The sequence below is a fragment of the Saccharomyces eubayanus genome, chromosome XIII, assembly GCF_001298625.1.
Source record: "Saccharomyces eubayanus strain FM1318 chromosome XIII, whole genome shotgun sequence".
NCBI lineage: Eukaryota > Fungi > Ascomycota > Saccharomycetes > Saccharomycetales > Saccharomycetaceae > Saccharomyces > Saccharomyces eubayanus.
The window spans coordinates 641,414-657,704 of NC_030972.1; the positions used below are offsets into that span (position 1 = coordinate 641,414).

Consider the following 16,291-nt stretch of genomic DNA (forward strand, 5'->3'; position numbering starts at 1 on the left):
TTTTTTCGAGGTACCTTTCTTGATAGTATAAAAAGAAGCGAAGTTGAAACATCTTCAGACAGTTTGATTCCACTCTACTTTTTTTTAATTTACATTTTACTTATTGTTCCTTTTTTAAAAGGGTAACAATGTCTTAATTGATAGACGCCCAGAGTCACGATTCGTCTTAGTTTTAGAAAATTCTGTTTCGATAGTTTTTTTTAGACAGTGGACGTATATAGTTTACTATACGGTGGAGTACTAATACTATTTCACTGTCGTGCTCGCGGTTGATCTTAGATTAAAAAATTTCTTTTTTTTAAAGGAAGTGAGTAGATCTTCCCTGGAAGTACGATCAATGTACTTATGATTAGATTTTCTTCACGCACATACCATTTTCTTTCAATTACTATTTTGTACATACATATAAAGACGTAGGAAAGACTCAGTCTTTCTCAGGTTTGATGTTCCTTTGTTTCATCTTCAACTTGAGCAGAGAAGGTAAGGGACAACAGGGAGACCGCGACTCTTCTCCGTTATCCTTGTAGAACCTTGAACAACAGACGTAGAGTTGGTCAATCACCTTAGCGCATTTCGCATCATCGTACTGGTTCGATAGTAGACAATCTGACAAAATAAAAAAACAAAAAAAGCGGGAAGCGTTAGTAGATGAAACCAGCCTAAGTTTTTTTTAGCAAAATCTGTTGCTACGAACCTTGAATGGCACACGCCTCCTTTTGACACGGGCTAGACATATTTATTTTTCAATGTAGACTCCAAAAATACACAAGCTCTTACCAAAGATAGTTGCGGTGCGCGTTGCTTTACACCCGCTTCGGTACGTTCATATACATCTTCACGTGTGAAAACCTCGCGCACTAAATGACGTTAATGATAACAACGCACACTGGTCGCGAAAACTAATTGGGGGGAAGGGGGAGGGGGGGGGAGTGAGAGAGGAGGTCTCGTACACGTGCAAAAGCCGACAGAAAGAGAATCACAGCTAGAGAGTAAGTCCCGAAGCAAGGAACGTGATAGGACCGAAAAACGTCAACAACGATAACAGGGGGACGGAAGACACGTTCAGAACCTCTCCGGTCAATATGTAAAGAAGCAGCAAACAATAAACAAGGGACCCGTGCTAATCACGCCGGAGGAGGGTATTCCCGGCAGGAGAATCAAACGTGGGTATGGTGGGGTTTTTTCCGCACCCGTTACTGTGGCGGCCGCCCCGACTGAGGGGTAATCAGGCCTTGCACCTTATATGCGTTACCCTTTGCGGACAGAACGGCCTACCCTGCTGGTGCTCTTTCCTTGCCGGGAGAGTATAGCAGCAGACCGTGGTACTTCACTTAACGCTTGGCGGATATCAAGGAGCATTTTCCTCGAAACAGCGATCGACGTAGAGCGCGCACAGAAACAAAAAATAAACAAATAAACGGCACGGAAGAAAATTTTTCTCTGGCTTGCTCCTCTCCCGGGCGGCCCCCATCATCCGCGGAAGAGTCATTCAGTCATGGAAACAAAAGACGCGCAGAGCGGAAAGAAAATTATGCAGCTGGGATAGCGGGTTATCATCAACTAGCGTTGATGACACCTTCACGTATTATCAGTACCCTTTGTTATCATTTTTCATGGCCACGCGGATAAATTAGTTCATTGATTACACACGTTCGTGCATGCATGTACGCACGCACGTTTGCAAAAAATAATTAATGTATATATATATATATATATATTTTTTTTTATATTTATTATAAGATCTCTCTGCTAGTGCTTCTCATCCGTTTGTTTTAAAAAATTTTCTTGTTTCAACGTTGATTTTGCTTATTCATTTTTTTGTAGCTAGACAACTAATGACAAGAATTAATCAATTCCATATATAACACATACCCACACAAAAAATGTCTTTGAACTATACCACTCCTCTTGACGATGAGGTCTTCCCGTTGTCATTTGCCAACCACCAATTGAGCGAGCACGTGTCGATGAGCCAGGATTACTCACTCCGTCTCACAGACGAAACGAAAATAAATACGGCCGACTCTTGCGCAGTACCGAGAGACACTGCGAAGTGCGATTTTAATTTGACTTCGACGCAAGACGAAACGCTATTCTCATTAGAGAGTGCTCAAGAAAGTAACTACAGATACCAAGCGTTGGCTAATGTCCAGGACTGCCGCATGGCCGTTTCGACCAGGTCTGCTCAGTCTTGTGATAAACTGACCGATCTTTACGCCAACGCCGCCCAACAAAATTACAGGCTTTGGCTTTCCTCATTCTAAATAACGAACACAAATGATAATGGACCCAAAAAAATTTTTTTTTTTACTCATTTAACATACCTACATAAATACGCACTAGACATAAATACGCATTATTGTTTCTATAAACTTCCGCTAGACAATACTCTCATTTAATGACAACTAATTAATTTTTTTCTTTTCCTCATCTGCTCCAGCCCCACGTGATAGATTGCCTTTCCTCGTTAAGGAACCCCAGCATCTGCACCATCATGGAAGACCTGCCTGCTACTATAGTTTGCTGTCAAGAACCGAGAGAAGGCCAGCCTGCTGAGAAGAAGAAAAAAGAAAGACGCAGTTTCTACAGCTTCCCCTATCCCTGCTGCCTGCCGATTGTTATCTCGCATTTTTTTCTTTTGTGCTATGAGATCAAACGATTGCACATCTAGTTGAGTAAAAAAAAAGGCTTAATTGAAAATAAGGGGTAAAGACATCATCTTGCGGGGCTCACCCAGATCTAAAGCGGCAAATCTAGAAAACTTGCAAAATATATATACCATACAATCTTATCTTTGTAATTGTATTTTCCATTGGTCTCGATAACCACACCGCACAATTGAGGAGCTAGCAACTAGTATACCATCACTCTTATAGAGATATTGTGTGTGGTAAAGGAAAACAAGACAAGAGCGTACAAATGAACAAGATAAGAGACAAGTTTGTAGACTCTACTGTAGAAGAAGAAAGATTACGCGAGAACCGCGACCATGAAAAGTACTGGTATCGTTGGGGCCCCTACCTCAGTGAGAGAAGCTGGGCCACGGTCCGTGAAGACTACTCCTTAAACGGTGATGCTTGGTCCAACTTTCCCTTTGAACATGCAAATGCAAGAGTGTTCCGGTGGGGTGAAGATGGGCTATTCGGTGTTTCTGATAACAAGCAATTGGTTTGTATGAACGTCGCCCTATGGAACGGTAAAGATGAGAGACTAAAGGAGCGGCTATTCGGCTTAACTGGACCACAGGGGAACCATGGTGAAGACGTCAAGGAACTGTACTTTTACTTGGATAACACTCCCACTCATTCATATATGAAAGCCTTGTATAAGTATCCTTTTAAGAAGCCTTTTCCTTACGAGGAGCTGGTGCAAAAGAACGCTGAGCGGGGATACGAAGACAAAGAGTTCGAAGTTTATGAAATAGATGGGTTATATCATGACAATGAGACAGATGATAACCCTTATTTCGATGTTTTCTTCGAAATGGCAAAGGATGACGAAAATGCTGGTGAACTAAACTTCCGGTTGACTATTCATAATCGAAGTAAAATTGACTCCGGTGAGCTACACGTGGCTCCCCAAATTTTCTATAGAAACACCTGGGCTTTTGAGGGTACCGGGAAAAAGGATAAACCTTTGCTTGAGAGGGATCCGGAAGCTGCAAACTTGATAAATTTGACTCACAAGAAATATGGCAATTGTCAAATGGTCTTCCAGCCTTCTCCAGGTGGATTCTCTTCTAACGCAGACGAAGGAGAAGAAGAGGATGACGACGAAGAAGTAGAGGACATCGATCCCTTGCTGTTGTTTACTGACAACGAATCTAATTTGGTAAAATTGTTTAATGAAGAGAAAAACCCTTCCGCCTACACAAAGGACGCCTTTGAAGAGTTTCTTGTTAAGGGTAAAAGCGATGCCGTAAATCCTGAAAATAAAGGTACAAAGGCGTGCGCGGTCTACCATTTCAAAAATATCCCGCCAGGTGAGTACGTTACGGTGAGGTATAAATTCACAAATAATCCAGAAAACTCTATCTTCAAAGCACAAGATCTGGCCGTAGTGGATGAAGATCAGTTTGATTCCGTTTTCGATATCAGAGAGGAAGAAGCTGATAATTTCTATTGGAGAATCACACCTTCACCAATCAGTGATGAACTGAGGAGCGTTCAAAGACAAGCTTTTTCAGGTTTACTCTGGACCAAACAGTTTTACAATTTCACCTATGATGCTTGGTTCAACGGCGATGCCAATATCAAACCACATCCCCCACCAAATAGGGCTAATGGTAGGAATAAGAATTGGAAGCATCTTTACATCGAAGATATCTTATCCATGCCTGATAAGTGGGAATACCCATTTTTTGCTTCGTGGGACACTGCTTTCCATTGTATTCCTTTGGCTATGATTGATCCAGAATTTGCCAAGCGACAATTGGATTTATTAACAAGGGAGTGGTACATGCATCCTAACGGTCAAATACCCGCATACGAATGGAACTTCAATGATGTCAACCCCCCAGTTCACGCATGGGCGGTATATCGTGTCTTCAAGATCGAAAGAAACATGTATAACCGTGAAGATCGTACATTTCTGGAACGTGTCTTCCAAAAACTTTTATTAAATTTCACTTGGTGGGTCAACAGGAAGGATACTGAAGGGAAAAACGTTTTTGAAGGTGGTTTCTTGGGTCTTGATAATATTGGTGTTTTCAATAGGTCAGAGCCATTGCCTACTGGAGGTACCCTAGAACAAGCCGATTCCACAGGTTGGATGGCCTTTTTTAGTTTGCAAATGTTAAATATTGCATTAGAATTGGCCAAAGAAAACCCAGTATACGAAGATATTGCCTCTAAATTTTTTGAACATTTCATCCTAATCAGTGATTCTATGTCGTTTGAATATGCCACAGACATCACGGGGGAAAAATGCAAAGATGTCATGAAACAGAACTTGTGGAATGAGACTGACAAATTTTATTACGATGCCATTTCATGGGGCGATCACAAAGAACAGTTACCAATTAGATCTCTTGTGGGTTTAATTCCGCTATATGCTTCCATGACTCTCGAACCAAGTATCATAAAACAATTCCCAGGCTTCAAGAAGAGAGTTGATTGGTTTGTGGACAACCGCCCAGAAATCTTCGATAGAAATATTGCTTCCATGTCTAAAAAAGGTGTTGGTGAAAGACTATTACTATCTCTAGTTACCAAAGAGAGATTAACCGCCATACTAACACGGTTGTTAGACGAGACTGAGTTTTTATCACCATATGGTATCAGATCACTTTCTAAGTACCATGAAAAGCACCCTTTTGAAATGAACGTAAATGGTGTGGAGTATACGGTCAAATATTTACCAGGTGAATCCGACTCAGGTATGTTTGGTGGTAATTCGAATTGGAGGGGGCCGATATGGTTCCCAACCAGTTTCTTAATTATGGAATCATTACAGAGATTCTACTTGTACTACGGTTCTGATTTTAAGGTCGAGTGTCCGGTAGGTTCGGGTGATTATTTAAATCTAGCAGAAGTTGCCGAAGAACTTGGGTATCGTATGATTCACTTGTTTGTACCAGATGAAAATGGCGAGCGTGCCGTTCATTATGGTGATCACTCTAAATTCTTATCCACTGATCCATATTTCAAGGATTATGTACCATTCTTTGAATACTTCGATGGTGACACAGGAAGAGGCCTTGGTGCTTCTCACCAGTGTGGTTGGACTGCTCTTGTGGCTAAATGGATCAGTGATGTAGGAATATCCTGTGTGAGGTTGCCTCGTACTCCAAGATCATCTGTAGCCACCACTGCGTCCACGGAAAGCTCTGAACAAGAACATAAAATGAAAAGAATGGCAAGACGCAAGAGTGCAAAATCCTTAGTGAACTACACTGCCACTATTTTGGACTTAACTGAAGAAGAAAAGCGCCATCACAGAATAGGAGGAACCCATTCTGGATTGACGCCACAAAGTAGTATTTCAAGTGATAAGGCAAAAAAACTCATGGAGGAAATGAATGATGAGGAAGGTATTCATGAAGTTGTGGTGCGAGAAGATCGTCATGAATTCGAAACAAAATTGATAAGCAAGCTAAAGGATAAAGTGAAAAATATGAAGGTAAGCGATAAGACTAAAGACGAAGATATTGATCCAATGGATCCAATGTGTCCGTTGAATAAAGATTTATCTTGATAAGCCACGCTTACTTTCAACGTTTGTTTATATTTAAATGCTCATTTCCAATGATGTACACACACATCTATATATTAATATATAGAATATTGAATCGCAGTAATTTTTTTGTTACGTTCCTTGAAACAGATAAAAACTCTTGCAAAGTTGACCTTATGACCTCATAATTCTTTAGATTTTGGCGGTTTTCATCGGAGCAGTCACCTGTCCTCTTTATTTAAATTTTGAAAACAAAACCAAAAGGATCAATAATATTAGCACAGCAATAATGGCATAACTTATGAATTTATTAGCAACCAATCTTCTGGTCATTGTTTTTAGTGTTTTTATACTCTTATCGACGTATGAATCTGCTTGAAACAGGGTATGCCTTGCGTTTTCTAAGGTCTCTCTCTGTGACCTCAGGTCCATCATGATTTGGGACCCTATTCCTTCAGTTTCATTTGCTATCCTGTTGGCATCCTTTAATTTATCTCCGGATTTTTGTAAAATCGCATGGTTGCTTAACAGCTGTTGTCTTTGGTCTTCGTCAAGATTAGATGTATTAAGGTCTCCGAAGAGTCTATCACGATCACCTGAGTCCACAAGAGACTGCAGTGGCCTCTTGATATCAATTTGTATTGTCTTTTTCCATTCTCTTAATTTTGCCTTATACGTAGCACGTTCCGAGGCATCGCTTATACTGTTGTTTACCTCCACATCCATCTGATCTAACAAGTCGAATAGTTCATCTTGTTGTTGCTCCACCTGCTTCAAAGTGGAATTCCTCTGAGATATCTGCTGCGAGGGCGCTTCTGATAAGCCCGCTTTGGCTTGCTCTAGTGTTGTTTTAAAATCTGATTCATAAGATGTTAATAAGGAGCTCATTGTCACGCCAGATGGTTGTATATATGGAGTGCTGTTATCTATTTGGAAACTCGTAGAAGCTTTACAGTATTCAAAAGCAATACTAGCCCTTCGCTAGTAAACTCTCCTGATTTCTTGGGAACATAAACGGTCACGTGCCAGAGAGTTCCGTTTTTAGTGACGATAGTTTGTTTACCATTTTTGTCCTTATTTACTTTAATTTAATCTTGGTATATGAAAGAATACCATCATTGTAGGATCTATCCAACCAAGAATCGCCGTACATTGACCACTAAACACACTGTTTGAGGTTTGATACACTATACTGAACTTTTCCCTTTGTTTTTCCTTGGCAGCTGTGTTCATTCGTTGATAGACACATATAAGCGGCTCTCCAATTCAGCTGAACCAACTTTGAAACAAAATTGAGACAGCACAGTTAAGCGCCTGATAAAGTGAATTTTGTGAACCGGAGTTGGAACTTGTATATATAAGAGCTGATATCATTATTTTGAAATTCGTTTACTGGCCTGAAACGCTCTTGTGCTAGTATTTATTTTTAAGATGAACAATTCCAGAATACCCAAACTTTCCTTTCATAGTGGTCCCAACGGTACTATTCGTGAATTTTCTAAGACCAAGAGGCAAAAAGTCCAGAAAAGAGACATGGATACGGTACTGGCGCCTAATAACAACAAACTAAATATACTACAGGGATCTGGACTAGGTATACGACGTAGTTTCACAGATGATTCCTCCATCATGCACAAAAAAAAGTTGACCTTCGGGGGAGACCCCAAGGTAATTGAGAGAGTGAAGAACAATGAGCGCAGAGTCAGAAAAGATATCGATTCGTTATTGAATGCCATTTCAGAAATTGAAAAAGAATCCGTTCGTGTTCATAGTAGAGAACTACCTACAATAACATCAGAGTTAGATGCCAAAGTCAGAGCATGCAAAGAACTGCAAAATGAAATCAATAGGCTATCAACGGAGATGGATCTGAAGGATAATCAATGCGATTTGCAACGAAAAAATATCGAATTATCGTCCAAAAATATCGTTTCTATGCATGCCGTGACCGTACAAGAGTTTGAAAACGACTTAGAAGAAGAGATATCGAATGCCAAAAGGGAATGGACATATAAATTAATGGAGGTGGAAAATCTGAAACCAGATGAAAAGCTAACTGATGAAATGCGACAGCTTAAAGCAGAATTTGAAGAAATCAGTAGGGAATGGTTTATTTTACAAAACGAAAATGACAAAAAGCGTAAAGAATATGAAAATGAATTGCACAAGGAATTTGAGTTATACAAGAAAACTAAGAACGATGCTAAACTCGAGCTAGATCAAGAGCAAGAAAGGCTCTTGAGGGAGCTCGAAGAGTTACAGAACACTAACGATAGATTACAAGAAAACGTCAAGGGATGTGTCGATGAATTTAATGGACTCGAACAAAGGATTAAAGACTCAGAAACAAACTTGCATGAAATGGAACATGCCGTCGTTCCCCTGAGGAAAGAACTTATTCTCACATCACAAACTTTGACTCAAGTGCTGGATGTGAAAAAGCAAATTGAAGGAAAGGCGAATAGTTGGAAGAAGAAGTATGACAATGAACTAGATAAAGTCCAACAGGAACAGTTCACACGACAAAACCTGGCCACTTCAATAGAACAAATCAAAGGGTATGCGCGATGCTTTGCATACGCCAATGAGCGGGAAATGCCCGATGAGTTCCATATCAACTACGTGGACCAAAGCATTTGCCAGGAGGGTGGCCACAAACGTGTACAAGTGTTTGATAGAATAATCCTCGAAGAGATTCATAAGGATCACAAGCGGTTATTCAATGAGTGTGCCCCATTTTTAAAGAAATATATCAGCAAATTGGTCAATTGCAGTATCGTTGTCGTATCCCAGCAACTTGCAGCACCTATTAAGATTACCTTTTTGGAACAGCTATTCAAACAGTACGGCGAGGGATATAACATGACATTGAGAACTGTGCGTTTCGACGGGAACACCGAAGACGAAAGCGATGACGTTAAACTGAACGACCTGTCATCAATCAAAAACCTGTCACAAGATGAAGAATGCATGTGCGTCCTAAGTTTAGACACCAGACTGAAGAACTATGAAGAGTCTCATTCGATGAATATATATATCGGAAATATGACCGCTTTGCAACTGAGTAAAAGGCTCGACGAGCCTCCCTCAGCGCTTTCACAGGTGCTCACTAAAACTAAGCAGTGTTTTATTTTCAAGATTAACGCATGCGAAAACATCGAGAAGACGCTAGCCCTAGCGGGAAATCTAAAGAGAACAATACGATTACCTCAGCTAGATTGAAAGGGCCAGACCCTTTCGCACTGCGATTACTTCTTCTCGATCTCTTAAATACAGAGAAAAAACCTTACTTAACTACACTGTCGTGCGTGGCTCCAGATTGAATATCCTAGCTAAGCCAAAGAGAATGTTGTGAGACAAGCACGTGTATGTAAATCACCCGCCTGTTGCACTTGAAGGCCATCGAAAAGGCAGAGTAGCGTGCCAGAGCTTTAAATGAATAGACTTTGTTTCCCCAACGGAACATCATTCTTTTGTTCGCAACCACTCCACTGATAGAAAGGCAAACAGCACCCGCTCTCTTCTGGGCCATGATGCCCCAAAGCGGTAAAACCACGAAAACAGCGCGCGCAAAGGGGTAAACAAGCACCGCGCTACAAAGACGTGGAGACAGAGCTTCCCTAATAAGGCTCCGCGCTGATCCATCTAGTTTGCTCAACGACTCGAGTCCAGCTCCAGCTTGTGAGCCTGTTCCTTCGCTGACGATCCACGAGCAACTGCTTTGTTCAGCCTGCACGAACGCGATGAAGCAAGAGTTCGCGACTTTACTTCTTCGAGAGAACCTCGCAGCGCGTCAGTAAATTCCCAACCTTGAAAACCTCGGGGACCCATTTTTTGGCGATTTTGCTAGATTGAGCTGAATAGTGCCAAGTAGAGGCTGGGAGGGAGGCTATCTCTCGAGAGAGACTCGAAAAAATAAAAAAAAGAGATACTGCAGAAGGCAAGATTAGGAATGGAGGAAAGGTAGCGCGGGTCCCCTGTGCAAACGCTGTTTTCCTGCACCAAATGGCCTGTGCGAGTGCAACGATTATATTCTCGATATTTTTTTGGGAACTTCCTTTATATAAGGATATACTTAAACATTAGTAACGCTTGTTCTCTATAGCTCGTTAGTGGTATATCAATATCCAATTAAAAGCAGATTGTCCTAGGAATTCTACACTTCGTTACGGTATATTTATCTAGTTTTTGTCAATTGATTATCATATCTCCCCAGGATAGAAGTGATTATTAGTACACTTCAACGACAACTACAATAATAATTAAATAATACTAGCAGCAATAAATACCGCTTCTCTATCGCAGTGGTTTTTTATATACAGAATAAAGAACGTAAGACCATGAACCACACAGAAGTGAAAGCTGGACTAATTGTCACCGCAAAACAGACGTACTACCCAATTGAACTGTCCAATGCAGAACTTTTAACCCATTACGAAACCATACAGGAGTACCACCAAGACATCTCTCAGAATGTATTGCTTCAGTCTTCCAAGACAAAACCAGATATCAAGTTGATTGACCAGCAACCTGAGATGAATCCTCATCAAACCAGAGACGCCATAGTGACCTTCTTGTACCAGCTCTCAGTGATGACCAGAGTAAGCAACGGTATCTTCTTCCACGCCGTCAGGTTCTACGACCGTTATTGCTCTAAGAGAGTGGTCTTGAAGGATCAAGCCAAACTAGTGGTGGGCACATGTCTTTGGTTGGCAGCCAAAACCTGGGGTGGATGCAACCATATAATAAACAACGTTTCCGTCCCCACAGGTGGTAGGTTCTACGGTCCCAATCCAAGAGCTCGTATACCTCGTCTTTCTGAATTGGTTCATTATTGCGGCGGGTCCGAATTATTCGATGAATCAATGTTCATTCAAATGGAGAGACATATCTTGGATACCTTGAGCTGGGATGTTTACGAACCCATGATTAATGACTACATCCTAAATGTCGACGAAAATTGTTTGATACAATATGAACTCTACAAAAACCAGCTACAGAATAATAACAACGGCAGCAACAAAGAATGGTCTTCTGAAAAAAGACAATCTCAATCTTCCGAAGACAGTGATGCCACAGTGGAAGAACACATCAGCAGTTCTCCGCAAAGCACTGGATTGGATGGCGCTACAACCACCATGGATGAAGATGAAGAGCTGAACTCGAAAATTAAATTGATCAACTTGAAAAGATTTTTGATTGATTTGATTTCTTGGCAATACGATTTGCTCAAGTTCGAGCTGTACGAAATCAGCAACGGCGTATTTTCTATTATAAATAAATTTACTAATCAAGATCAGGGCCCATTTCTCTCTATGCCCATGGGTAATGAGATAAACTCAAACAGTCAAACGCAGATCTTTAGTGCTCTCATCAATGGCATAATCAACTCCCCCCCATCTCTGGTCGAAGTCTATAAGGAGCAGTATGGTATAATACCTTTCATATTACAGGTAAAGGATTATAATTTAGAGCTGCAGAAGAAACTGCAATTGGCCTCTACCATAGATCTAACGAAAAGAATTGCCGTTAATTCCCGTTACTTCGACCAAAACGCTTCTTCATCAACTGCCTCTTCTCCAGGCACATACTCATCCGGCGCCAACTATACTCCAATGAGAAACTTCAGCGCACAATCAGACAACAGTGTATTCAGTTCCACTAACATCGACCATTCATCACCAATCACTCCGCATATGTACACCTTCAACCAGTTCAAAAACCAAAGTGCTTGCGACAGTACTATAAGTGTAAACAGCCTGCCTAATCAGACCCAAAATGGCCACGGACCATCATCAAGTAATTATCAAAACATGATGGTAGATGAACGGAATAAAGAGAACCGAATTCCCAACCCTTCATCTGCTGAAATACCACAACGGGCAAAATTCATGACAAGCGGTATCTTCCAGAACTCAGCTGAACTTACTAATAGGGCGTCTACGATATCGCTATCAATAAGAAACCAAAACACTTCCCAACTGTAATCTGTTCCCTCATCAAGCTCTCTTATATATTTATATAATCGTGAACCGCTATGCTTACGCAACGAAAGCAATAATGACATTCATAGCACATAATTAATTATATCATTTTAACACCCAACTTCAAGCATTTTATTCTAGTATTCTTCACATGAAACATACACTAAATATTAGTATACTAAATATTTCCTCATAAGCCTTACAAGTATCATTGCACACGAAAATGTGACGCGATTTTCAAGTATTTTTTTCTTCTTTTTGTTCTAACATTTGCGGTTTATTAAAGGAGACTTAAATAGCTACTCAGATATAAATAGAAAGCCAGGTTAACATTCTGATAATCAGAAAGAGAACTCCACGACAGCGTTAAAAGGCCAATAGTATCTCGAGTACTAAAGCGACATATAAAATCTTAGGAAAACAAATATTATAGGGGAAGATTTACTACTGTAATTATAATTGTCGGTGTTGTTATTTATTATCATGTGGTCCAAAAAATTTACCTTGAGAAAACTGATCTTGAGCAGTTGTCTGTTCATACAAAAGATTCGTTGTGAAGATAGTGACAGCTCTTTATATGGTACTTGGTCATCCAAATCTAACCAAGTCTTCACAGGACCAGGATTTTATGATCCCATAGACGAACTATTGATAGAGCCTTCATTACCTGGTATTAGTTACTCATTCACCGAAGATGGTTGGTACGAAGAAGCCAGTTACCAGGTCAGTGGAAATCCTCGTGACCCAACTTGCCCCATGGCCTCGTTGATTTTCCAGCATGGTAAATATGTCATCTCAGATAACGGTACTTTAGTTCTGAATCCTACTGAAGTTGACGGCAGACAGCTATTCAGCGATCCATGCAAAGATGACGGAATATCGACATATTCTAGATACAACCAAACCGAAACGTTTAAAGAATTTTCCGTTGGTATAGATCCTTACCATGGTATCTACACTTTACAACTATATCAATTTGATGGTACTCCAATGCAACCGTTATACTTGGCCTACCGGCCACCAATGATGTTACCAACGGAGACCTTGAATCCTACAGACACCGCTACAAGCAGTGGGGCGTCCAACTCTGACGACACTTCAGCATCTTCTAAGAAGAAAAGATCACTAAGAAGTCTGGTAAGAAGAAGCCTAGAAAACAGACACAAGACAAATGCCGTTAAGAGATCCAACGCATCATTTTTAACCTCGAATGCTATTTGGTATATTTCTGCAGGTATGTTGGGTGTTGGTTCATTATTATTTTTAGCATTTTAGCGCAATACAGGGATACTTATTCAATAAAACGGGGAGAAAGGAGCTTAATATGGTTCTCAAATAAATATTAAAAAATTAACATACAAAAATAACATAATTTAATAGGTAACAAGAAGGAGAATATGTGAAATTTATGCTTCCAAGAATGCATCTAAAGACGGATTGAAGACGCTCAATGCAGAATGTCTTCTTTTTTCTAAGGTAATCAGCAAAAAAATCCTCGATCAACAATATCACTAACCTGCTTTTATAAACTTCTCGTTATACCCTCTTATATACATGACTAACTTTAAATGTCGATTTCTTCAGTTTCCAACCCGCAATCTGTACATCTGCGTCTCTGAATTTGATATCCGTCTTCATCAGTTCCTCCATCGATGGGGGCACTGAAGTTATGAACATGGGCCTTCCCATGCTTCTTCTCCCTTAACCTGTTGGTGTATTCTTGAGCCCTTGTTTTCAGTCTCATTTCCTTGATTTTCTTTTCGTACTTCTTCTCTCTTCTTTGCGATTTGCCTTCTTCACGGCGCTGCCATTCCTTATCTAAGCCTTCTTCCCCACCCCATTTTTTGAATGCAAAAGCCTCCACTTCGCACCTAACAAACAGTTGCATTCTTGCAAAGGTACCAGAATGAGGATTGGGCTTCTCAAGCCTATGGAACAACTCTTCGTCATTCAATTCGKGATCAGTCAAAAAATAGTCTTCTTTACATTCTGTTTTCGTCAATAAGGCGTATTTTTCTGGGTGGTCTTTGGAACATTGCTTGCAGACTTGCAGCTTGAAGAGATCGTGTAAAACAGGGTCCATCTCAATATTGATATGACATTCAATACATCTCGGTGCTTTTGAGATATGTTCCGGGGGCGGAGCATTTTCATACAGCAGTTTACGTTCTAGTTGTTCTCTTTTCCAATCCTGTAGTGTTTTTTGCTTCTTGGACCCAAACTCAGAATCAAAGTCTTCGTCGTCACCAAAACCGGGATTCGGAATCTTGTCCTTAGGGTTGATGTAACCTCCGTTCAAGTTTTGCATGGTGGCAAAATCATACTCGATATAGTCTTGCCTTCTTATGCTGGGCCTTATGTTTTCCAGCGGTCTCTTATTCGGCAGTGACGCATCTCTCTTGCTATTATCCATACCTCCATCACCGTAAAATGGGGCAACATTACCATTAGCGGACGCAGAAGATCGTTGGGCTAGGTTTATTTCACTTGCTGAGGGTCCCGCCTCAGCTCTCTGGTTGCTACCTGCAACTGCAGGAGCAGCAGCTACCACAACTGGAGCTTTCACGGGCTCATTTCTACTTTCTATTCGATTCAACTGGTCCTTGTTTAATATCCCTCTTTTTTTCAGCCGATCTATTGCCAATTTCCTATTAGCCTCCTGTACAGTTCACCTCATCGTTACATTGTTAATAACTGAGAACGCACAACATGGTAAAAACAAACCATCTACACATACTAGCTTAGCTCTTTGCTCAGGAGTCATAACGTCACACTCGATATCCTTTCCCACCAGTTTTCAAGTCCCTTTCTCACTCCCGGTGAATGCCTTTCCTTCTTTTCGCTTTCATCTTTTCTTCTTCCACTTTTACTTAGGTAAGGCGTATTTGATTTGTAAGCAATAGCTCTGCAGAAAGCTGAACATAAAGCACAACTCTGTTCACCTAAAAATGCAGCATACATAGCCAGTCTAAAGATCCTATATAATTACTAGCAAAATATCTACAGGGTCCTGCCCTTGTAAAATGCACATGCCTGCTTTAGCGCTCCAGCGCAGAGTCGAACCATGGCCCTTCGTATAAGATACAGAGAAAATTACCGGTACTATCGTTCTCGTTTGGAAGATTATCGATGTGGAAGAAGCTGAAAAGATCTGCAGCCGCAGAGTATATAAGGACCAAGCGTAGTCTGAATTTGACGTCGTGGGACCAGTAATTACAATTGTTTAGATCATCTCGGAGCAAGAACGAGACAACCATCAACAATAACGGTACTATGAAGTTTTTCCCAATCCTTTTATTGATCGGTGTGGTAGGCTACACTTTGAACCTGCTGTTCACCACCTGGTTGCCAACCCACTACATGTTCGATCCAAAGACTCTGAACCAAATATGTAACACGGTCATCGCCAAACACGACACCACTGCCGAAGACTTTTCTACTGAAGTCCTGCTACAGGACGTCAGAGACGCACTTGCCTCTCACTACGGGGACGAATACATCAACAAGTACGTTCGTGAAGAATGGGTCTTCAACAATGCTGGTGGTGCCATGGGCMAAATGATCATCCTGCATGCATCTATCTCAGAGTACTTGATCTTATTTGGCACGGCTGTCGGCACAGAAGGTCATTCCGGTGTCCACTTCGCCAACGACTACTTCACCATCTTACATGGTACCCAAACTGCCGCTTTGCCATATGCCACCGATGCCGAAATCTACACTCCCGGTATGACCCACCACTTGCAAAAGGGATATGCCAAGCAATACAGTATGCCTGGCGGCTCCTTCGCTTTAGAATTGGCTCAAGGCTGGATTCCATGCATGTTGCCATTCGGATTCTTGGATACTTTCTCCAGTACTCTCGATTTATACACTCTATACAGAACTGTCTACTTGACTGCCAGAGATATGGGTAAGAACTTGTTGCAAAACAAAAAGTTCTAATTCACTCACATGTGCACAAGCAGCCATTCAGTAGTCCTTCATAAATTAGTTTAGGTTAATTATTGTTATTACTATTATTGTTATTAATATTTACTCTTTTGGCTGGTTTTGTCACCCAAGACGACGGAATTATTCGGTGTTTGGCCAAAGTGAAAAAGGCGTCTTTTGGTGGATAGAAACTCAATCTT

General features: G+C 40.9%; 9 protein-coding genes across 9 annotated transcripts; 6 read left to right on the forward strand and 3 right to left on the reverse strand.

Moving 5' to 3' along the window:
• Nucleotides 1-424: 424 nt before the first annotated feature.
• DI49_4278 (CMC4-like protein) lies at nt 425-460 on the reverse strand (the record flags this gene model as incomplete). The annotated part of the gene is made up of 1 exon (XM_018367308.1): nt 425-460. One exon carries the CDS (start codon nt 458-460, stop codon nt 425-427), a length of 36 nt encoding a protein of 11 aa, XP_018220242.1.
• A 1,423-nt stretch (nt 461-1,883) lies between these two features.
• On the forward strand, nt 1,884-2,264 carry ICY1 (Icy1p; the record flags this gene model as incomplete). The annotated part of the gene is made up of 1 exon (XM_018367309.1): nt 1,884-2,264. One exon carries the CDS (start codon nt 1,884-1,886, stop codon nt 2,262-2,264), a length of 381 nt encoding a protein of 126 aa, XP_018220243.1.
• A 655-nt stretch (nt 2,265-2,919) lies between these two features.
• Nucleotides 2,920-6,195, forward strand: DI49_4280 (uncharacterized protein; the record flags this gene model as incomplete). The annotated part of the gene is made up of 1 exon (XM_018367310.1): nt 2,920-6,195. One exon carries the CDS (start codon nt 2,920-2,922, stop codon nt 6,193-6,195), a length of 3,276 nt encoding a protein of 1,091 aa, XP_018220244.1.
• Nucleotides 6,196-6,408: 213 nt separating this feature from the next.
• On the reverse strand, nt 6,409-7,062 carry VTI1 (v-SNARE protein VTI1; the record flags this gene model as incomplete). The annotated part of the gene is made up of 1 exon (XM_018367311.1): nt 6,409-7,062. One exon carries the CDS (start codon nt 7,060-7,062, stop codon nt 6,409-6,411), a length of 654 nt encoding a protein of 217 aa, XP_018220245.1.
• A 543-nt stretch (nt 7,063-7,605) lies between these two features.
• CIK1 (Cik1p) lies at nt 7,606-9,396 on the forward strand (the record flags this gene model as incomplete). The annotated part of the gene is made up of 1 exon (XM_018367312.1): nt 7,606-9,396. One exon carries the CDS (start codon nt 7,606-7,608, stop codon nt 9,394-9,396), a length of 1,791 nt encoding a protein of 596 aa, XP_018220246.1.
• Nucleotides 9,397-10,514: 1,118 nt separating this feature from the next.
• On the forward strand, nt 10,515-12,161 carry CLN1 (cyclin CLN1; the record flags this gene model as incomplete). The annotated part of the gene is made up of 1 exon (XM_018367313.1): nt 10,515-12,161. One exon carries the CDS (start codon nt 10,515-10,517, stop codon nt 12,159-12,161), a length of 1,647 nt encoding a protein of 548 aa, XP_018220247.1.
• Nucleotides 12,162-12,641: 480 nt separating this feature from the next.
• On the forward strand, nt 12,642-13,433 carry ROT1 (Rot1p; the record flags this gene model as incomplete). The annotated part of the gene is made up of 1 exon (XM_018367314.1): nt 12,642-13,433. The coding sequence occupies one exon, from the start codon at nt 12,642-12,644 to the stop codon at nt 13,431-13,433; it is 792 nt and encodes a 263-aa protein (XP_018220248.1).
• A 289-nt stretch (nt 13,434-13,722) lies between these two features.
• On the reverse strand, nt 13,723-14,922 carry RAD14 (DNA repair protein RAD14; the record flags this gene model as incomplete). The annotated part of the gene is made up of 2 exons (XM_018367315.1): nt 13,723-14,817; nt 14,896-14,922. The coding sequence occupies 2 exons, from the start codon at nt 14,920-14,922 to the stop codon at nt 13,723-13,725; spliced, it is 1,122 nt and encodes a 373-aa protein (XP_018220249.1).
• Nucleotides 14,923-15,431: 509 nt separating this feature from the next.
• ERG2 (C-8 sterol isomerase ERG2) lies at nt 15,432-16,103 on the forward strand (the record flags this gene model as incomplete). Its single annotated transcript, XM_018367316.1, has 1 exon — nt 15,432-16,103. The coding sequence occupies one exon, from the start codon at nt 15,432-15,434 to the stop codon at nt 16,101-16,103; it is 672 nt and encodes a 223-aa protein (XP_018220250.1).
• Between the last annotated feature and the right edge of the window lie 188 nt (nt 16,104-16,291).